Here is a 22,810-nt window from a genome sequence, read left to right on the forward strand (position 1 = left end):
ATCACCTGGTATCCTGGTTCCAGGATGACACGGTAATCACAGTGCGAGTTCTCAGGATACGGCCTGGGATAGTTGGGGCTGGTAATCTCCCCAGACAGCTCAGTAAATACATTCCCACTGCAGTTCACTAGAGTTTAGAAGGAAAGCAATGGCAAAGAGAATAGAAATAATCTTGACAGTAGTTTGTGATTACTGTTTAGCTCTCCTTATGGTTTAAAGGCCTATTAGTAGGCAAGCTGAAGTATGCAACAGCAGTGTTTTGGGTGATATGATAGGGGTATAGTTATATTTTTATCACCTGACCACATATTTTGCCCATGCCATTTGAAGTTTCTGTATTTAAATCTCTTGGGCTTCTCCTACTCAAGGCATTGTCCCAGGAGAACAGGAGATAATTTATCAGAAGAGCACATTTTGGTATATTAACTTCCTTGGTTAACTCTGTATTGCCTGCAAGTTCCCATCTCAATTATTTCTGAAAGCGATTCATAAGAGAATGACCCATATTAATTCAGATTTTTTTCCCTTAAAAATTAACTCTTCTCTAAGTTTTAAGAAATACTTAAAACCTTAATATAAGAATAGATATCCATGCAATATTTCTAAATGGGAAATCTCTGAGAAGTTCAGATCAACCATGGGAACCAGGCACTTACTCTAATTCACATGTGGACCCACACAATCCATCAGGACATACTCTAGATTTGGAATTCTGTTTAAGATAACATTGTGACCTGAGAATGAAGGCGATCTTATGAGCTTTAAGCTGAATATTGGTAGGAAGGTTTGCAGAGTCAGAGGACCAATTAAAAGGTCTGTCTTAGACATTTAGTGGACTGTTTCTTGAATGCACATGGGAATTTTCCTGCTCCTTCTATCAATGACAATTGAACAGGGAAACAATGGACTGTGGACACTCTTGGTCCCACTGGTTGCTCAGTTCTCTTCTTTAATGAGAACAAAGCTGATGAAGCAGAAGGAAAGTTAGCCCAGAATTCAATATAAGATGGGCAGCTGAATAAATGTTTTACATAAATAAATAAATTTAGTACAAATGAATAAAAACTCAGGAAGCTGAGATCATTGCAGCATATTCTGTAGATAAAGTTACCTGGTTCTACCTCAGTTTGGACTTCAGTGTAAGGATGTAAACTTGCATATTCTCGATTTTTAAAACCAAAACAGCTGGGGTCCTTACAGAGTCACTGTTGTGAGATGGGTAGCCTTGGTGGAGCAGTGGGCTAATGCCTCCTTAAGTAACACCAGCTGCCTGCAATTAGTGCAGGTTCGCATCCCACCAGGCTCAAGGTTGACTCAGCCTTCCATCCTTCCGAGGTAGGTAAAATGAGGACCCAGATTCTTGGGGGCAATTAAGCTGACTTTGTAATAATGCCGCTTGGGGGTGTGTGTGAAAGCCCTAATAAGCAGGCATATACATAGAATGAAGGCTACTGCTAAGCTTGTAAGCCGCCCTGAGTCTTCGGAGAAGGGCGGGATATAAATGGAATTAAAATAAAAATAAAAAATAAAATATAGATCTGTCTGTCTGTCTATGTATTATTTATCCATCCATATCTATCTATCTATCCATCTATCTATCTATCTATCTATCTATCTATCTATCTATCTATCTACCTACCTACCTACCTACCTACCTACCTACCTACCTATCTATCTATCATCTATCTATCTATCTATCTATCTATCTATCTATCTATCTATCTATCTATCTATCTATCTATCTATCTAATCTATAAAATTAGATTGCCCACTTATTTCTATATGAAAGTGTTGGGAAACGAGGGTCAGTAAAAGATGCTCTCTTCCATTTTCTATAGTCTATTTATCACGTTCATAGGAGAAAACCTCTGATGTTGGTTTCATAGTAAAACCATCCATTTGGGAGTTGAGGTTACTTTCTATTTTTTAGGAAATTCTTCTATGTAGTCAGCTGTTTTCATTTTAAATTAACAGTAATTTTAATGAAGTGTTCAGATTTTAATTCTTTGTGTTTTTATTTTTTTTTTACTGTTAGCTTTCCCCTTGAATGCTCTTCGGACAGAAAGGCAGATACAAATCAAATCTATTTCTAATCATGATCAAGACAAATGTGCATTGTGTTTCAACAACACAAGCCTTATCCCTCTGCGCTCACTGAGTGGTTCTGGTTACAGAGAGGGAATGGTTATTTGAGGGACCACCTGCCTGCCCAATTTGATCATGCAGGGTTGGTGCACTCTGGGTACCTTTGATTAAACAATGTCAGCTGTTGGGGCCTCAGGAGCATCCCTTCTCCGCCGCAGCACATGCCATCTGAGAGGAAGGCCCCACAGAGAGCCAGATGGCTCCCACTTAGCTGTTGTTTAGAAGAGCTGTGAAGCCCTGGCCCTTGAGAGGCTTCCCTCACTTCATTCCCTCTAGTCTAGTATTTCACGCTTGCCACCTTTTTATCTTTTATTGACTTTTATTGTAATTTCTTTGTTTGATTGTTGTGAACTGCCGTAATCGTTGGGAGTTGAGCAGCCTACAAGTTTAATAAAGTATTATTACTATTAATTATTACTATTAACCTCACAATGTACGTTTTGTCATTGACTCCGCACCAATGAAAATCTATCAGTCAGTCAATGGTACCTCCACATGTCTTTTTATCTTCATGCAAAAAATATTCAGGAGGACAAGAGCAATAGTATCCACCAATGTAGTTATTGCAGTAATGGCTACAGGCCTCTTCCACAAATTCTGTGCACTCATTCACATCTGTAAGAAAGGAAAAGAGATGTAAAAAAAATCCTCAGTGGAATAGGAGCAAAGATGACAGAAACAATGACATAATTTACCACCCCAAGACTTCAGCAACATGGCTTGGTCTCCTAGGGAATCCCAGTAGTGTCTTTCCCAAATCCTGAGCCCTCATTTACAGGAAAAAGTTTACAGGAAAAAGGTGGCACAATTACAGATGGTACTCCTCTCTCTCTCTCTCTCTCTCTCTCTCTCTCTCTCTCTCTCTCTCTCTCTCTCTCTCTCTCTCTCTCTCTCTCTCTCTCTCTCACACACACACACACACACACACACACACACACACAAACACCATTTATCTTCTTGGTTTTTCTAGTAATTAGCATTTCAGACTCAATTATACCAAATCAAATATTTGTAGTTTTACACGAGCAGTTGAATAGGAGAGGAAGGAGGACTAGAAAAGTATAAAAGAAGCAGCTGCTCATTTATCTATAATAATAGGAAAGCAGTACCAAGAAACCTCTTGGTTTATGAACCCATGAGTCTGCAATGCACTGCAAACGGAGGATGCTTTTCTCTAGAGATTTTCAGAAATTGGGGAAATTATAAAGTTATTCTTTTGCAACAGAATCACGACCAGATTTAAGAATGGGCTTTCAAATAGTGCAGGGAGTTTTTATTTCTTCTTTCAGAGGAACAGAAATGGTTCCATTTTTAAAAAAAATAAAATAAAAATAAATAAATATTGGTTTTGGTAACTCTCCTTAAGGCACACGCCTTTATCTGCTCAGAAAAGGCAGCTAATGTAGAAAAAGGAGTGACAGAGCCTGAGGATGGAATCAAAAGAGGAATCAACCTCGAGTTTCCACATAGCCACAAATAAATTAAGTCCAACCCTTCTTGAATTCTGTTGACTCTTATCTAATAACAAGACAGTGCTAACCTTAGTTGAATAGATTCTTCTGCCAAAGGCATGATTGGTAATAAATCAATTCAATCAGAACATCCAGTGTGGTCCTGATCTTTTGCCCCTGACAAGGGCTAAGGGCTTACCGATTGCAGTGTAATAGGCAGCAAATCCAGTGTATCTCTCTTCATTGGAAAAGTCAGACTGAAAGAGGACAGTCAAACTATGGTAGGGCACGTGGAGTTCTTCCAGGATAGGAGAGCCCCGTGTGTCCCTTGTTTTTCTCCCACAGAACTGACCCTCCACCTGTTCACCAGACAGGACCTGGAAGGATCAGATGAACAAATATAAGGGCTTGTGTTCAACTATATTTCTACCCAAAACTTTGCCCATAGAACATCCTTCCTTCATGCATCTGTGCCAGCCCTTCAAGGGAGGCCAAGTCAGGAAATAGACTCCATGACTGGAAATGTATTGACTAACAGAACCTTGAAAGCTTCTTGGTGTTTTCTTTTCCCTCTGTCTTATACCCAACAGAGTCAAGGGGGGAGTCATTTTAGGATTCCCCTCCCCCTTCTGGTCTTGAAACATATTTTTCTACAATAATGCTGTGGCACACATTATTCAAGATCATCTTTGCATTTCATTGCAGCAGCCCTTTCCAGCAATTCCTCATTGCTCTATTGCCAAAATGCAAAAAAATGTAGCCCATCAACTCCCCTTTTGTGGCTCGCAGAGCAGTAGAGTCTACAAGGTTGCCTCCATTTTATATGCTGGGATGTTCTGATGAGGTTTAAGGTCAAAACTGCCTTTTTTGCACCTCATTTACCACGATTTCAAAATGGCCCCTTTACGCCAAACACATTTTGTTGTCTGAGTGACGTGAATATCATCCAGCAATATTTGCCCTTCTTTCTGTTGTGATTCAGGGTCAGCCTGTGGGTTCGGCAGTTGGGTCGGACGACTCAGAGGAGGAGGGGGGTGTTGAAGAGCTTGCTGAGGGGGTTGAAGATCTTGCTGATGAGAGCCCTCAGCCAGGCCCCTCCCACCTGGTCACGACGGAGACCCAGCTGTGTGAGCCTGACAGCGTGGATGAAGATGACCCACAGCTGGCCCTGTTCAAGGAGGCCCAACACAGGAGGCAGTCAATCAGGAGTAAACAGAGGAAGGCAATGGGGCACCTCGGAAGGAGGCAGAGAGAAGCCATGCCCTGAACTGTATAAAAGGGGAATGCGTGGGAGGGCTGGTTTGCTGAAGGCAACCGCTTGATTAGTTCCTGTTTCATAGCTCCTGTTTCATGGTTGGTGTCTTGTTTTGCTGTTTTATGTTAATAAATTTGGCAGGCTTAATTCCAGCCTCTTGCTGTTTGTAAAGGGGTTGTCCCTGCCTTTTCTGCAGGGCCGGTAGCAGGCTGGTACAGAACACTTTCCTTTTTTGTTCATGTCACCCAAAGTTTATTTTTTTTCCAGAAAATGGCTGCTTTTTCTAGAATCATTGAAGCACAGGCCTCTGCTCCTAACACACAAGGTTATCCAAATGATGAAGTGGGCATGGTGACATCATAACACACGTTCCATCCATTTTTACTTGCATCAAGACATTGCATGTAAGAGGCAGAGTTTGGGTTGCGACATTACATCACACGATTCATCACTTGCTTCCACTTCCCCATGCCTCCAGATAAACATCCAAAGGTCCAGACTTTTAGAAGCTACTCCCTTCCCGTAAGCTGGAACAAGACTTTGTTCATGCCTTCAGTTTATCATTCAATCATCCTTTCCTTCTATTCCTTCAGAACTCAGATGTGTGCTGTATTAGGCCAGCATAGTGATAATAGCTGTAAGTGGATGACTTCTCAACATTTCTCTGATGTTTATTTTAAACCTTCTTGATATTTAAGGATAGCAGCAGACACTAAGATCTTAACTTACTACCCACCTTCCCCATCTTCATGCATTATAGGGAAATTAAGATGGCAGTCAGAGACTCCTCTCCTAAGAATTCATGTCTCCTGCTGCCGCCACTAAGTACAATAATAAAAAAAAATGAGTGAGAAGTTGGCTGGGCCACAGGGGAAAAAAACCACTATAGCCCTTAAAAAAAGAAAAAACGACCAGGAGCATGAACGAGAGGATCACAAGCAGGCACTCTGCCACGATTCCTTCAGTGATGTAGCTATCCCTGCTAGGAGGGAATGCAGAAGGCTTTTAAGTCAGGAGGAGCTGTGAAAAGGCTGGATCTGTGTCCAGATGCCATTGTGCTGGGATGAAGAGCAAGAAGTCAACAGTAGACCATGACAAGATGAAAGGCCTGAAGGCTGCCATGTCTGGAACTTGGGGTGAATGTCCTGTCCTTGGAATATTGTGAATTAGATAAGCTCAGTAGCTTGGAAACGTTCTGCCCAATTTGGGTTGTGTGCCAGTTATGAACACAGCCAGAGAACCAGCTAGCACAGGGATTCATGTCCTATAAACTTTCTATTTGAGGTTAGGGTAATGGACTTAACTGTAATCTACTATACAGAAGCAATCCAAATAAAAATTCAAAGCTATTCAAACAATCCATATTCCTAACTTTTACACATCACCAGAAAAGTTCTGTATCTTGTATGAAATAGTTTCCTAGCTGGGTGTTTCAGCCTGGAAAAGCTCAGCCTACACACATCTTCACTCTCAAGTTCCCAACAGAGAAATACGTCCCTGTACCTTCACAAAATCATATTCACAGTTTTGAGATGGCTCTATATCCAGGTGGGTGAAGTAGAGATGAATGCCATAACCAGGAGGAACTTCTATTTTCCAGGATTCCAGAGCATCATTGGGATATGCTTGAGGATAATTTGGAGACAGAATTTCTCCATGCATGGATGCTGCCTCAGTACAGGACAGGAGGAGGAAGGCAATGAAGCTCCTAAAAGAGGAAAGATCAATATTGGGCAGGGCTGCCAAACTCACATTCAGCCCCTGGACATCCTAGGTTTTGCTCAGAGGTCCAGGGCTAATAATATCCCATTGCTTAAGCCATAGTTGGTTCAGCTCTAACGTATGGGTGGTGGGACACAAACATGCGCAATCTGAACGCCCTTGCAACCTCCTCAGTCTTGATGGAAAAGGAAAGAGATAAATGTCCTTGCACACTCCTTTTCAGTGCAAAAACCAAAGAACGGGTCATGAGGAGGAATCTGCTGCTTGTCTTGAACAGAAATGACTCCACAAGTGGCTCACACACAGAAAACCACAGGAGAATGCACACAGTAGGAAGACTTTAGCTTTCCATCCCATACGCCACAGGCTGGGGTAGTCACAGCAACTTGATTCAGAGCCTCCAAAGGACAGTGGCCCTGGCTATTGACCCAGATGAGCTAGAGCTGCAAGGAAAGTCACTCTGCTAAGTGAGGGTGTGCAGCAGAGGTCCTACGGATGAGATGGGAGCAGCTGGGAGCCCTGGCAAGAGGCAGTTACTCAAGTGGGTTGTGCGTCATTTTCTGCCACCCCCACTTTCATCTGGAAGTAGTCTTCCAGCAAAGAAAGTAGCTAACCAGAGTCCCAAGTTATTTGTTCAACAATCCTCCGTTCATTGAGTAACTTACCATATCTGTAAGAGCACCATTCTTATTCCTTCCACAAAGCCACGGGATCATGAGATTTAGGAGAACACAGGCACCCTGCTCAGTGGGATGTTTCCTCCCCTGAAGTGTGCCTGCTGGATGGACAGAATAATCAAGTGAAAGTCCCGCTCCCAAAGAACGGAAATAGCATGAATTCATCGCCTATCTATTATTTCTCACTGTCATCTAGCAAGTAAAACCATGTCCTAAAGGTATGTTGGATTTTATAAGGTGCACAGTGTGACAGGAGACTCCTCAGAGCCATAAGGCGTGGAGCTCAACGTGCCGTAAAGTTACTTCTGACTTTCTAAAAAAAGTATCAAACAGCATCAAAACTCTTGGAAGAAGCATCACCTCTTTTACATTAGGAAAGCTAGAGCAGATTTTAGCCAGAAAACTTAATCCCAAAACAGGTACTCGGGATACCTATTTCTGAAAAGGAAATTGAGAGTGATTTACCTTTAACTCCTGGTCTCCGCGGCTGGCTCTCTCTTTCTGTTTGCCTCTTCTGCCTCTCTCCCCTACCAGCTCTGAGCAACATTTCTAATCAGAAACAATGGAATTTCGTTAAGGGACTCTGTCTCCCTCTGCTGTTCAAACATTTTATCTTTCATTTCTCATAGCCCTAAATATTTCAGCCCAAAGAAAAAAACCATGTTCAAATAACTCAGTTGCACAAGTCTTATTTTTGCTAGCTCTAGAATCAACCAAAGAGGGAAGGCTGATTTTTTTTTTCCCCTGAAAGAAGTCAGGTGACTTCTGCGAAGCAAATGGTTGAGGGAAATTCCAAATTCCACTTTGAAAACAAAGTTACAATATTGTGCAATTACAGTGCCTGATTGCTTTTACAAGCTTAAATCACTGACTTTGTCATTTGTTGACCTTTAGCTTAAGCTGATTTAACACACACACATACTTGTTATTGTATATCAGCTTCAAAACAAGTAAATAATACAGCAAGCATCCAAGATAAAAAAAAATCCACAAAGAAAGAATGCCACAGAAAGGTCAGTTAATACAAATATTTGCAACAGATTTATTCAAGTTTTATGGAGAATGCATACCAAATGCAATACAATGAATTAATTTTATTTGCTTGGGGACAATTCAGTCTGCAGGGGAGACTGCAAGATTAGCAGTGTAAATCAGATCTTGGCAACCTTTTAGAGCAGACATGTCAAACACAAGGCCCGGGGGCCAGATCCGGCCCGTGAAGTGGTTTCATGCGGCCCGCGAAGCCATCCTGGCAACAGTGAGGGAACGGCCCCCACTGCCTTGGCCCTGGCCCAGAGACCCTCCTTCTGCCAGAGACCCTCAGATCTGTCCCACTCCTGCCCAGGCCCCCATAGGCACCCTTGATGCGAACGATCTAGAGCTGGCCACGCCCACCCAGTAGGCCACGCCCACCCTGGCCACACCCACCCGGCCCCCTGAGGGCAACCGCAATGCTGATGTGGCCCTCAATGAAATTGAGTTTGACACCCCTGTTTTAGAGTCTGAGGTCCACAAGCAGTAGTAAATCAAGGGCTGGGAGTTTCCCAGATCCTCCCCTCTTCCAGATTCCACACTGGGAACAGTGCTTCCCCTAGAGCAGGGGTCAGCAACCTCAAACAGTGAAAGAGCCACTCGGAACCGGTTCCCTCACAAAAGGAAAAACTGGGAGCCGCAAAAAATATGTGCGCATGCACGTACATGCGCACATGAGCAGAACAGGGTTTGACTGAAGAGTAGAGCCAAGGCGAGATATGCACCTACCCTGCATATTTGAATTGATTGGTTGAACTTTTTTAGTCCCACTTTTTTTTTTGGACTGCACATGGCAGAGGACCGGGAGCCGCAGGAGACGGCTGAAAGAGCCGCATGCGGCTCCGGAGCCGCGGGTTGCAGACCTGTGCCCTAGAGTCTATGTGAGATTGCTAACAGACAGTCAAGCAATGATGGAGTGCTGGAGAAGAGCATGCTGTCCCTAAAGAGACCATGCTTCCAAGGTACCTGCTGTTCAGTTGTGTGGCTGGCTGTTCTGAGAGGGTGATACTGTATTGAGGAAAGCATTGGTCAATGACCTGCCCACTTGCCAATCAACCAATTGACTCTGGACTGGGGACTGCGATTATGGAATTTATCCTTTTGAGTTGAACATTCTTCAGCCAAAGCCCTTCCTAGGCATCTTTAGAAAGAATGCTAAACATGTATCAAATCAATCTTTATTATGATCAGAGACTGGCATACTGTTAGTTCTTTATTTAAAAACTTGGGAAAAACAGGTGAGGTTTGCCAGCTCTGTGCTGGTGGGTCTGTCAACAATGAATGCATTGCAGAGTTTCTGCTGTTTCAGCCTTCATGTGACTATATTATTATTATTATTTTTACTGTTTGAAAAGCTGGTCACCGCTACTCTCGGCCACTATTGTCATTTTCTTCAGTGCTTATGCAGTTTATTCATTATTATCAGTCACTCCTTCCTACTCTCCTCTGTTCACTTGTGATCTAGTAGCAGATGGGCTATTGCTTTGGGACATGGGTTCAGCACTCTTTCAGAAGGGTGCTGGGTCTGTGTTCAAAAGTAGCTCAACTGAGAGATAACAAATGTAGACCATCTCTGCGCCTGGAGGCTTTTACCCAGACAAGCAGAGGGCTAAATCAGCCATTCTAAGCAGTCACCTAAGCTCATTCATATCTACCCCACTGCATTAAGGAGAGTTGGTTGTTCTAACTGGCTGGGAGGGAAGCAACGATAGAGGAATTCACTAGTTAAGAGTCAAAAAGATCTTGACAAACTGGAACAATGGGTCCTATCCAACAAAATAAGTTTTAATGTGGAGAAAAGCAAAGTTTTATATTTAAGCAGGAAAAAATCAAAGATATAAGTACAGTAACTGTGAGAGGGACCTTGGAGTCCTAGTGGACGATCACTTGACTATATGAGCCAGCAGTGTGCAGCAGCAACCAAAAAAGCTAATACAATCCTGGGTTGTATAAACAGAGGCATAGAATCAAGATCACATGAAGTATTAGTACTGCTTTATAAAACCCTAGTGAAACCTGGAATATTGCAACCAGTTTTGGTCACCATACTACAAAAAAGATATTGTGACTATGGGAAAAGTTCAGAGAAGAGCAACTACAGTAAGATGATCCAAGGCCTGGAGACTAAAACATATGGAGAATGGCTGCAGGACTTGGGTTTGGCTAGTCTAAAGAAAAGAAGAAATAGGGGAGACATGATAGCAGTGTTCCAGTATTTGAGAGGCTGCCACAAAGAAGAGGTGGTCAAATTATTCTCCAAAGCACCAGAGGGCAAGACAAGAATCAATGGTTGAAAACTGACCAAAGAGAAGCAACCTGGAATTAAGGAGAAACTTCCTAACAGTGAGGACAATTGACCGGTAGAACAGCTTGCCCTCAGAAGTCATGGGTGCTCCATCACTGGAGGTTTTTAAGAAGAGACTGGACAGTCACTTGTGATGGTATAGGTTCTCCTGCTTGAGCAGGGGGCTTGACTAGAAGACCTCCAAGGTCCCTTCCAGCTCTATTCAATTCTAAAGTTAGTTACTTTAACTTGTCCTGCATTACAACAGTAAGACATACCACTTACCAGCCTGATTATTGAGACAGAAGAGGGATTGTAATGAGTGCAGTGCCATTTATGCAGCATTACTTTCTGATAGCTTGTGTTCTGGAGCATAGCACTTTAATACAGCTGTTTGGTTGTGTCCTCAACCATGGACTGGAGACAGCAGCAACAATGTGAGAACACAACAGAAGAAAGATATTGTTGGGTTCTTTGAGCCACAGTTAGGCACATGTTGGGAAAGGTTCTTAGATCAAGATGCAGCAAAGGATCATTCAAAGAACTCTAAAAGAAATTCTGGAAATTCTAGAAACTTTAAAATTCTTGCCTAATTAGAGTTGTCATTCTTTCTCACTGTTATTAGCATCAAAGAAACAGCAATCTTGACAAAGACTCATCCATCCACCCAAGCTCAGCTTACATTCTGCATTATTCTGCAACTAAACCCCATACAGGACACAGAAAAATCTGCATTTATTTTTTCCATGAAGCTTCCTTTAACATTCACGTTTTGCATACATCTACATGCTTTGCAGAATTTGCATTCCTATTCCAGTCTCTCTTTCTGTAGCCTGGAAAAAAAAGCAGAAATGTAATGGGAAGCATACAACCGCTCAGCAAAACATGAGTAAATAAGAGTAGCAATTCCATGGGGTGCCCCAAAGCTGTGTCCAAGGGAGACATTAATTGCATCATCACTTGGCCTTCATTTGTAAACTTTTAAGAGGGGCCTCAGACATCATCCTCCAATCTTTAAGAATCCTCTGTTCAAAAAGTGGTATCAAAGGATGTGATCTTTGTGGATTTTTAAAATGTCTTTATATTTTGAAATGAGTTGGAAGAGTATCTTTCTCTATATAACATGTATGTGTACATATGCATGTATGCATACACATATACACATACACAGAGATAGTCCTCATTTAGTTACCTAGTTTAGTTGGGATCGACAACTCAATCACTAAGGGGAGCAGCTGCTAAGTGAAACGGTGACTTATGGTCTTATTTCTGCTTTCCTTTGCTTTACAGGCCTGCAGAGGTCATAAATGTGAGAACTGGGTCATAAAATTACATTTTCATCATACAGACAAGTAGGATAATCACTAAAGAAGGACTGTGTATGTGTGTATGTGGAGAGAAAGAAGAGGAAGAAGGGAAGGAGGGGGGCGCCTAAGGGATGGTTATGTTGGCTCAGTGGGTTAGGACGCTGAGCTTGTCGATCAGAAGGTCGGCAGTTTGGCGGGTCGAATCCCGAGTGCCGCGTAACAGAGTAAGCGCCTGTTACTCGTCCCAGCTTCTGCCCACCTAGCAGTTCGAAAGCACGTAAAAATGCAAGTAGAAAAATAGGGACCACTATGGTGGGAAGGTAACAGCATTCCGTGCGCCTTTGGCGTCTAGTCATGCCGGCCACATGACCACGGAGACGTCCTCGGACAAACGCTGGCTCTTCGGCTATGAAACGGAGATGAGCACCGACCCCTAGAGTCGGAAACGACTAGCACACATGTGCGGGGGAACCTTTACCTTTACCTTATGTGTGTATGTGGAGAGAAAGAAGAGGAAGAAGGGAAGGAGGGGGGTGCCTAAGGGATGGTTATGTTGATGGTTGTGATGATTTTTACTTTAGCTGCTGATCTGTATTTATGTTTTTAACTGCTGTTTGCTGCTCAGAGTCACAAGGGTGAGATGGGTAGCCCCACACACTTACAATTTATCTACTATCTACTATATATTATCACTGTTTTATCTTATTTATCTCTGTTAAATTCCACTATTCAGTACTTCCCAATACTGTGGTTTTTTTCCTATTTGTTTCCTGGATAAAATCAGTTAAGAAAGAACAAGCTGCACAATGTCTCTTGTTGCTAACATTGGGAATCTTCTATCTGGAACCCCTCCAAAATGAAGACTCATCCAACCCAGCTGGTCTTCAATCAAATTTTAAAATATCCTTCCCACTTTATATATAGAAACAGCAGAGGGCAGCAGACCACAAGAAATTCATGCCCAGCAGCTCTCTTTTCTTCTCCCTCACTAAAGCCAGCAAACAATGTCCAGATTTTATTGATATCTGGTTATATCTCCAAAGTTCAAAGACCAGGGAAGAAACAGAAAGATTAAAACATGTCTACAAATATATTTATGTTGATCAGATGCAACAGGTTAAAATGTAAAGATGGGCAACTGTTTGCCAATGACTTACAAAAAGAAGATTTTTAAAAATGGCTAGGAATGAATGACAATATTTCAAGAAATCTGACATTCTGAGAATTGCCGTGCAAGCAGATGTTAAGGAATGCAGTGGGATTTCTGCTGTATTCATAATGCCATCAGGAGTGACATGTCGTTTGTTTATGCCCCAAGCATGCCCTTCCTCTGTGAACATCTCTTGCCTGAGGAAGGATTTGGTGGAGAAATTAGTTTTGGATTATTTGAGCCTTAGATCCTCCATGACTAAAACAAAAGTTCTATGGAAAATTGGAAGCTATCCATGGAGGAATGAGCTAGGAATTCAGACATTTCAGAGAACATACTGAGACATTTCTTGGAAGATTTCAAGCTGCCAGAAGGGAACGTATCAAAACAGTTTTTTGGAAGGATTGAAACTGCTAGAATTTCCAGAAGAAGATAGCATCATGATTTTGAATGCCAACAGAAGTGAACCCCACAATCCAGTCTAAAATGCTAGTGTGGTACAGTGGTTAAAATGCCACGTTAGAAACCAGGATACTGTGACTTGACTTCTAGTCCTGCCTTAGGCATGAAACACAGCTGGGTGACTTTCAGACAATTACTCTCTCTCAGCCCAACCCAATTTATACAGTTGTGTTTGTGGAGGAAACAAGAGGATGAACAAGCATTAAGTAGGTTGCTTTGAGCTGTACAATATTTTATTTATTTATTTGTAAAATTTATTGGCTGCCCATCTTATCTCAGGGTAACTCTGGGCAGCTTACAGTCATAAATATGATATAAAATACAAAGGCGGGATATAAATCAAATAAAACCAATTATAAGGTTGGATTTAATCCTGTTTGTCTTCTATGTTCTACTTTCAGAATCTGCATCCGTCTCTTACGGTATTCATAATTGGACAAAGAAGCACTCTGTGATTCCAGGGGAGAAATATTATGGATTTTTTTTTGCTGGCTCAGCATGTTTATTTACATTTTTAATATAAGAAAGGTAGATTTGTGAAAGGTAAGGAAAATATTTAGGAACAAAACTTGAAGAATCAAAAAAATCTCAGAGGTGAGAGGGGAATTTAGAGTGTGAATATAAATGAATCTCAATCCCATCAGGTTATATTCAGTTGTTTATAGATGCCTGTGAGGAAAGCCTGTGAGGAAAGTTTTGATGGGCTGTAGGTCCCTGTTGACTATTAACTCATCCTTTATCAGACTGTGGGCCATGGATAGCTATTGAAAACTTCAACATCAGTATAGTTCCTCATCTAAGCTTTTCTAGCTAGCCTTGCTAGCAAAGTTATGCAAGAGTCAACTATTTATATAGGTGTAGCTCAGTATTAGCTCAAACTTGCAAGATGTTGGGTCTAGATGAAAGTTATTAACTTGGAATCAAAAAGAAAAGCTTTCCATGCTTGAATGTAATTATCATTTATTATTTCTGTGTTTTGAGGGAGGGGGAGTTTCCCTTCTCAAGGCAGCTTAAAATACTGCTTAACAAACTATGATAAGATTTTCCCTTGTTTTTGCTGCTATATGCATCTTAACCCAGGGGTCTTCAAACTTGGCCCTTTTATGACTTGTGGACTTCAGCTCCCAGAATTCCTCAGCCAGCATGCCTGGCTGAGGAATTCTGGGAGTTGAAGTCCACAAGTCATAAAAGGGCCAAGTTTGAAGGCCCCTGTCTTAACCCAATGCAACTTCCACCTGCAAACTTATGATAAAACATTGCAAATGAAGAAAAAAGAGGTCCCAGTTCGCCCTTGGAAATTCAGTTTTTTAATGTTTCTCCTTTCTTCAAGACCTCCGGTTGTAACATCAGCCACTTCCTCTCCACCTCAATCTTTGCTCATCCCAGAGAGCTCCAAATGTAAGGTGCCAGTGCTTCAATTTCACTCTCTATATGCCTTTGCCACAAACTGACATTCCAGGTCACCATGAGTTTGTCCTGCTATGATGCAGAACAGTGTTTTTCAAACTTGACAAATTTAAGCTATCTGGACTTGCACTCCCAGAATTGCTGGTTGAGAAAGAGTGAGTGTCCGTACATCTTAAAATTGCCAAATTTGGGAAATACTGGTTTAGAATAATGGTGTAGTGTAGGCACCTGTCCAGCTGCCTAATTGGTCCACCTGGCCGGCAGGAATTCTTGGACACCGGGCTGGGTGACACCTGCACGGTGGGAGAATGGAGCCAGCGGGTTGGCTAGCACCAGGTAGAGACTGGGGGATATTTATTTATTTTATTTTAATTCCATTTATATCCCGCCCTTCTCCGAAGACTCAGGGCGGCTTACAAGCTTAGCAGTATATAAGGGTAACCTGGGCAAGCAAGGCCAGTTCGGCCACGTGGAGCGAAATAAAGTAGAGTAACCCTAACCCTGTCTCCGAGTCATCTGTCGCGGCACCAGGACACAACAAATGGGAAGCCCCAACCTTTCTAGAAAGTGTTTTGCACCTGGTATAGAACCAATGGCTTCCTGAAAGAGCCTGTGCAAGAAGAAAAAAGAGGAGGGCCTGTAAACATAACTTCAAGCACAGATTTGAATGGAAAATGCATCTAATAATGCTACCCATGCCTCTGCAGAGGAGACATTCTCTCTCCTCCTCAAATCTACATCATGGAAAGTTGAATTGGGAAACGAGTTCCTTAAGAAAATCTGTATCCATCGGCTTCTCTGTATAGTTTTAGCATATCCAGGTGAATTTCATGAAGAATGTTAAGAGCTCAATATAACATCTGTTCCTTCTAATCATAGGAATGGGAAAGAAGCTAAGCTGTGATATTTAAATTATAGCCAACATTTATTCAGCAGACACTCTATGTTTTAAGATTAGAAACCAAACTTCAACTCAGCTGCTCAAATGTACGTGCAACCATGGAGCTTAAAACAAAACAAAGTGGAATAGCAATTGTTATGTACTGGGCTCTTGTGATACACCACATGGGTTGCTGGAGCAGCTAATGGCTCTCCAGCAACCCAGACTATCTGTCTCCTGTCCTGCAATTGGCTAGCCCCAGGCGGCAATGGGTGGTTCAAACCTATTGGCTGCTGCCTAGGGGCTAGACTATATATTGCAGCTGGTTGCAGCCCTTGCTTCAGTACAGTTCCAGCAAGAAATAAAAGTATGAGTTATCCTATACTCAGCCTCGCATCGTCATTCCTGCACCAAAGAACCCACTGTTTAACAGCAATGATACTATACAATACAGCTTTCAAAAAATCAGCACATGTATATAATTGCACAAAAGAACACGGCTTTTCTTTTTTTAGAAAAGCAAGCTGAAACAACAGTACAATTTTCCATTCTCCTGTGCAATTGCAGCACAATAGGAAGTTTGTAGCACATGTATGCTTACAACACCTTTTAGTACACTTCCTCATTTGCCTGTATAGCTATGGCACAGAATCACTTTTTTATTTATTTATTGACATGTATCAGTTTTAAAGTATCGTTTTCTGTCTTCTCACTTAGTCTTTGCTGCTGAAATGATCAGCACACTTCTCTGGCCATTTGGTTGGGATCTGTCCAGTTTATATCGGCCATTTTAGGCTGTTGGAAGCAGGGTCCTCCCACCAAGTGCTGGGCACTACCCTCCTTTTTTGGCATAAGATGCAGGACAGACCAGATACTTCTGGAGGCTTGCATCATAATACGCAACAAGCACTTTCCAAAGCATTAGTCAGATCTTATCTGGGAACTTTCTATATGCAAGTTTAATACCTTTTGAAAGCAGCCACATGCATTACAGATTTTCCATTGTTTCTGCCAACAAGAGGTTTCACATGGCCCCATTTGTTACTGGTTCTACTACTTTTATCTATGTTATTAACTGTGTTTATCCCCCGCCTTTTATTCAGAAGTTTAAGGTGATGTACATTGCATTTCCACCTATTAATTTCCCCACCCCAAACATCCTGTGCAGTAGGTTGGGCTGGGAGAATGGCTCACCCACAGGTTATCCAATGATTGTGCTATTGCAGTTCCCAAGGCTCTTTCTCTCAAGTACCATGGTTGTGTCATGTTTGTTGGGGAGAGGGTGTGTGCCCATTTTGCCCACATGTGCTCTCCATGGCAGGCATCATCATCAAGGAATTTAGCTTAAAAAAGGAGTAGGAGAGATAAAACAGTTGCTTAACTCTGAGGGGAAAAAAGTATGAGGGAGACTAAGTACTAAGTTCTGTCTTGACCTTGCTGTTCTTACAAAAAGGTTTTGGACAAGCTTTCAAGGTTCTGTTAATACAGCTGTTGACACCAGTGTCTGTTTCTTGACCTGGACCACCTCAGAGGGCTGACAAACAGTTACTTCCAGGCACTGCCACCCACAAGGTCAGAACTGAACCCTTGGTTTATTGCTTGGTAGCACAATAATGTCGTTATAGCATGAAATGAGGATGGGGTTCATCACTTAACATTCCCTTTTCCCTTTCTTTGCCCAGTACCATCTACTTGTCAGAAAGACTTTTTCTAAACCCAAGTTCTATGTTCTTTTGTAACTTATAACCTTCTCTTAAAATACAACAAATAATCTATCCCAATTCTTCTCTATAAACAAATCCTTAACACCTCATCATTTCAGTCCTGATGTCAGCAAATGTCCATTAAGGATTATCAGAGCTAACAACATATTTGTTTTGACCTTGATTTTAAAAAACCCTACTTTATATTCCTTCCTTTTGCTTTTAATAATCTTCATTTTAGTCAAGATTGTAATGTCCTAGAGCTTAATTTCTTTCTATTTTTTTAATGTTCCATCTCAAAAAATTCTTCAAAACTTTAGCAAGCCTCTTTTGTAAATCCGGTATAGAAAAATTTATAAATGTTACGCTCTTGGTTTGTTATTTCCATATATCTTATGATTATTAAGACGTCAGCTGGTTTCTTTTGTATATCCAATTTAGCATCTTTTTCCGTATCATTCTTATAACTTGTCATTTTCAAATCCACTTTCAGATCAGGCTATCCTGTCTCATATCCTTTTCCATAACATCTTTTAAACAGTCTTATCTATAGAACCAGATCCTCTTAAAATTAACTTCTGGGTCCACCACTCAAAACTGTCCTTCAATATATCCATTATTAAAATATTTTGCTCCATTTTGTATTAGTAATTTAATTTAATTTAATTTAATAATATTTGTATACCGCCCTTCTCCCTGAGGACTCAGGGCGGTTCACAGGGCAGAATAAAATACTAAATACAAACATTAAAAAGAGATTAAATGATTGCCCGAGTTAAAACAATTGGAATAAAATTCTAAAACACCAAGTTAAAATTAAGACACCAAAAATAAAAAACCCCACCAATCCCCATCAGGCTAGGCCGGCTTGAACAAACAGAAACGTCTTGAGATCGCGACGAAAGGAGCGAAGATCGGGCGCCATCCGGAGCTCTACCGGTAGCTGATTCCACAGCTCCGGGGCGCCCACAGAGAAGGATCTCCCCCTGGGGGCCACCAATCGACATTCTCTGATCGGTGGCACCCTGAGGAGGCCCTCTCTGTGGGAACGCACAGGGCGCAGGGAGCTTGATGCCGGCAGCAGATGTTCCCTAAGGTACTCCGGCCCCATGCCATGGAGGGCTTTAAACACCGTTACCAGTACCTTGAATCTCACCCGGAAGACAACCGGCAACCAATGCAGCTCACGGAGCAGAGGTGTAACGTGGGAGTATCGGGAGACTCCCAACACAACTCTCGCGGCTGCATTCTGTACCAGTTGGAGCTTCCGGGTGGTCCTCAAGGGCAGCCCCATGTAGAGAGCGTTGCAGTAGTCCAGACGAGAGGACACGAGCGCATGAGTGACCGTGCACAAATCATCCCGGCTGAGATAGGGCCGCAACTGGCGCACCAGGCGAACCTGGGCGAAGGCCCCCCTAGTCACAGCTCCTATATGGTCTTCCAAGGTGAGCTGTGAATCTAGGAGGACTCCCAAGTTGTGAGCCCTATCTACGGGGGGTAATAGTTCACCCCCCATAGCCAGAGGTGGAATGTCCGAATAAACCCGGGATGAAGGTATGCAAAGCCACTCAGTCTTGTCGGGGTTGAGTTGAAGTCTGTTCCTCCCCATCCAGACCCGAACCGCCTCCAGGCAACGGGACATCACGTTGAGGGCATCACTGGGGTGGTTTGGGGTCGAAAGGAAAAGTTGGGTATCATCAGCGTACTGATGATACCCAACTCCAAAGCCACGAATGATCTCACCCAGCGGTTTCATGTAGATGTTGAACAGGAGAGGCGAGAGGACCGACCCCTGAGGAACTCCACAAATGAGAGACCTCGCGGTCGACCTCTGCCCCCCTGCCAACACCGACTGCGAACGTCCCTGGAGATAGGAGGAGAACCACTGTAAGACTGTGCCTCCCACTCCCAATCCCCTGAGACACCGCAGCAAGATACCATGGTCGATGGTATCGAAAGCCGCCGAGAGGTCTAATAGGACTAGAACAGAGGAATATCCCCTGTCCCGAGCCCTCCAGAGATCATTCACCAGCGCGACCAATGCCGTCTCCGTGTTGTGCCCGGGCCTGAAACCCGATTGGTACGGGTCCAGATAATCCGCTTCATCCAGGACCAGAGGGAGCTGATGCGCCACCACACTCTCAACAACCTTCGCAAGAAAGCGAAGGTTGGAGACAGGACGAAAGTTGTTCAATACAGCTGGGTCCAAGGCAGGCTTCTTGAGGAGAGGCCTCACCACCGCCTCTTTCAAGACGGCGGGGAAGCTACCCTCACTCAGAGAAGCCGATATAACTGCCTGGAACCAGCTGCGTGTCCTCTCCCGGGCTGCATAGACCAGCCAGGAAGGGCACGGGTCCAATAAACATGTGGTGGTGCTCAGCCTCCCCATGATCCTGTCCACTTCCTCCGGAGTCACAGACCTGTCCACTTCCTCCGGAGTCACAGTAAGTCATATTTAAGTGTTCTTCTCCTTTAGCTGTTATCTTTAATTCCTTCTAAACTCTCTTCTATTCTTCCTTCTGTCTAACCTGCAAAGTCCCGGTTGCAAGGAGCAACTGTCTGAAGCACTTCTTGGTGATCTCAAGTCCTCTGCTGAGCTGTCTTCAATTTCTTCCTTGGAAGTCCATTTCCATCATGTATCCCATGGAAGGAAATCCTTTAATAAAAGGGAAGATTGAGATACTGATATATTTTGTTTGTAGAAAAGGCATATTTGAGGCAAATTGAAAGGAGGAAGGGAGGGATATAGTCATGAGATTTTGTCTCTATTACTATTGTTCTCCTCATCCCCCACTTTCCCTTTTTGGCATTTTTTTAAGGAAAGTGCTTTTTTAAAATGATGCTGTATGCTCTAAAAGACTCTCAGAATAATTGCCTCTCTCACACGCTGAGGAGAATCACGCAATGGGAGGGAGGGGAGGGTGTTTTTTTGCTGCTCCAATAACCATTTTGCTTTTACCATTTTGCTCCAATAACCATTTTGCTTTTACCACAGAAAGTCAGTTTTTTTCTTTGGAAACTTACCACACTCATACAATCATTCCACTATCAGGATCTTTCGCAACACTATCCTTCAGGGCTGGCTTTCATTCATGTTTTCTATAAGAGGGAGGCTTCTCTGCCTCTCAAATTTTTTCTTTGAGACCTCGCAATGTAATTTTTGCCTTTCAACTCACCCCAAATAGGGATTTGTTCAACTATCTCACTAGTTTCACAAAGCTGTTTGTGTGTGTGTGTGTGTGTGTGTGTGTGTGTGTGTGTAAAAAAAAAGTTGTCCAGTGTAGGAGAAGAAAAGACATTTCTGATTTATCCATGCCTCTTCAAGATCTCACTACATCATTTCTGTTTCATGCACAGAATAGTTGCCCACGTGAGTCTTTTCCTGATGAGGCTTCCAAAGGGTTTGGAAGAGACCTTTGGGACAGTACAAAGGACACGCATCCATTTGCCAGGTTGGAGGTGGGAAGGACTGACTTTATTTGCTTAGCATGTTAGAAGTAAAGAAGCAAAAGTTCCTTCTTGATAACCATGGTATGAAAAAACTAAGTTACTAAGGGAAGGAGTAATTCTTCCTAATCATTGCACAATAGAACTCTGTGCATGTCTCTGGAAGAGTAATAAAAAGGGTGGGAGGAATACATATTACATATATAAGCAGAGAACAGGCAAAATCTGCATCCTAAACCTGACTAAAAGGGGTTACAAAATTTAGTAGACTGGGTTCTCTAATGTGAATTTGACTACATAAAGGGAATTGTCAAGGAAAATTAAAGGAATTTACAAGCCAGTTTGTTGTTGTTAGCTGTGAAGTTGCGTCCGACCCATCATGACCCCATGGACAATGTTCCTCCAGGCCTTCCTTTCCTCTACCATCTTCTGGAGTCCATTTAAGCTCATGCCTACTGGTTCAGTGACTCCATCCAGCCACCTCATTCTCTGTCGTCCCATTCTTCTATTGCCCTCAATCTTTCCCAGCATGAGGCTCTTCTCCAGTGAGTCCTTCCTTCTCATAAGGTGGCCAAAGTATTTGAGTTTCAACTTCAGGATCTGGCCTTCTAAAGAGCAGTCAGGGTTGATCTCCTCTAGGACTGACCGGTTTGAACGCCTTGCAGTCCAAGGGACTCGCAGGAGTCTTCTCCAGCACCAGAGTTCAAAGGCCTCAATTCTTTGGCGCTCAGCCTTTCTTATGGTCCAACTTTCACTGCCATACATTGCAACTGGGAAGACCATAGCCTTGACTATACGCACTTTTGTTGACAGGGTGATGTCTCTGCTTTTTAGTGTGCTGTCTAGATTTGCCATTGCTTTCCTCCCCAGGAGCAAGCGTCTTTTAATTTCTTGGCTACAGTCCCCATCTGCAGTGATCTTGGAGCCCAGGAAAATAAAATCTGTCACTACCTCCATTTCTTCCCCATCTATTTGCCAGGAATTGAGAGGGCCGGATGCCATGATCTTGGTTTTCTTAATGTTAAGTTTCAACCCAACTTTTGTACTCTCCTTCTTCACTTGCAACAAGAGGCTCTTTAGTTCTTCTTCACTTTCTGCCATTAGAGTGGTATCATCTGCATAACTTAGGTTGTTAATATTTCTCCCTGCAATCTTAATTCCAACTTTTGATTCATCTAGCCCTGCCTTTCTCATGATGTGCTCTGCATATAGGTTAAATAGGCAGGGTGACAGTATACAGCCTTGCCGGACTCCTTTCCCAATTTTGAACCAATCAGTGGTTCTGTGTCCAGTTCTCACTGTTGCTTCTTGACCCACACATAGGTTTCTCAAGAGACAAATAAGATGGTCTGGTACGCCCATCTCTTTAAGAACTTGCCACAGTTTGTTGTGATCCACACAATCAAAGGCTTTAGCATAGTCAATGAAGCAGAAGTAGATATTTTTCTGGAACTCCCTAGCTTTCTCCATGATCCAGCGTATGTTGGCAATTTGATCTCTAGTTCCTCTGCCTCTTCGAAATCCTGCCTGTACTTCTGGTAGTTCTCGGTCCACATACTGCTGGAGTCTAGCTTGTAGGATTTTAAGCATAACTTTACTAGCATGTGAAATGAGTGCAATGGTGCGATAGTCTGAACATTCTTTGGCACTGCCTTTCTTTGGAATTGGAATGTAAACTGATCTTTTCCAATCCTGTGGCCAATGTTGATTTTTCCAAATTTGCTGGCAAATTGAGTGTAGCACTTTTACTGCATCGTCTTTTAAGATTTTGAATAGCTCAGCTGGAATACTGTCACTTCCACTAGCTTTGTTGTTGCTCAGTTTTTCTAAGGCCCACTTCACTTCACATTCTAGGATGTCTGGCTCGAAGTCAGTGACCACCTCATCG

The 22,810-nt window shown here is 42.7% G+C and overlaps 1 protein-coding gene across 1 annotated transcript; it reads right to left on the minus strand.

Moving 5' to 3' along the window:
* Positions 1–40: 40 nt before the first annotated feature.
* LOC308679268 (complement C1s-1 subcomponent-like) lies at positions 41–8,038 on the minus strand (the record flags this gene model as incomplete). The annotated part of the gene is made up of 6 exons (XM_081346867.1): positions 7,716–8,038; positions 7,239–7,351; positions 6,355–6,559; positions 3,796–3,973; positions 2,635–2,760; positions 41–127 (listed from the first exon to the last, which is right to left on the minus strand). Coding segments are annotated over exons 2-6 (616 nt in total), but the record flags the coding sequence as incomplete, so codon positions are not given.
* Positions 8,039–22,810: the final 14,772 nt, after the last annotated feature.

This window comes from Vipera berus (assembly GCF_964194415.1).
Source record: "Vipera berus genome assembly, contig: HAP1_SCAFFOLD_96, whole genome shotgun sequence".
Taxonomy (NCBI): domain Eukaryota; kingdom Metazoa; phylum Chordata; class Lepidosauria; order Squamata; family Viperidae; genus Vipera; species Vipera berus.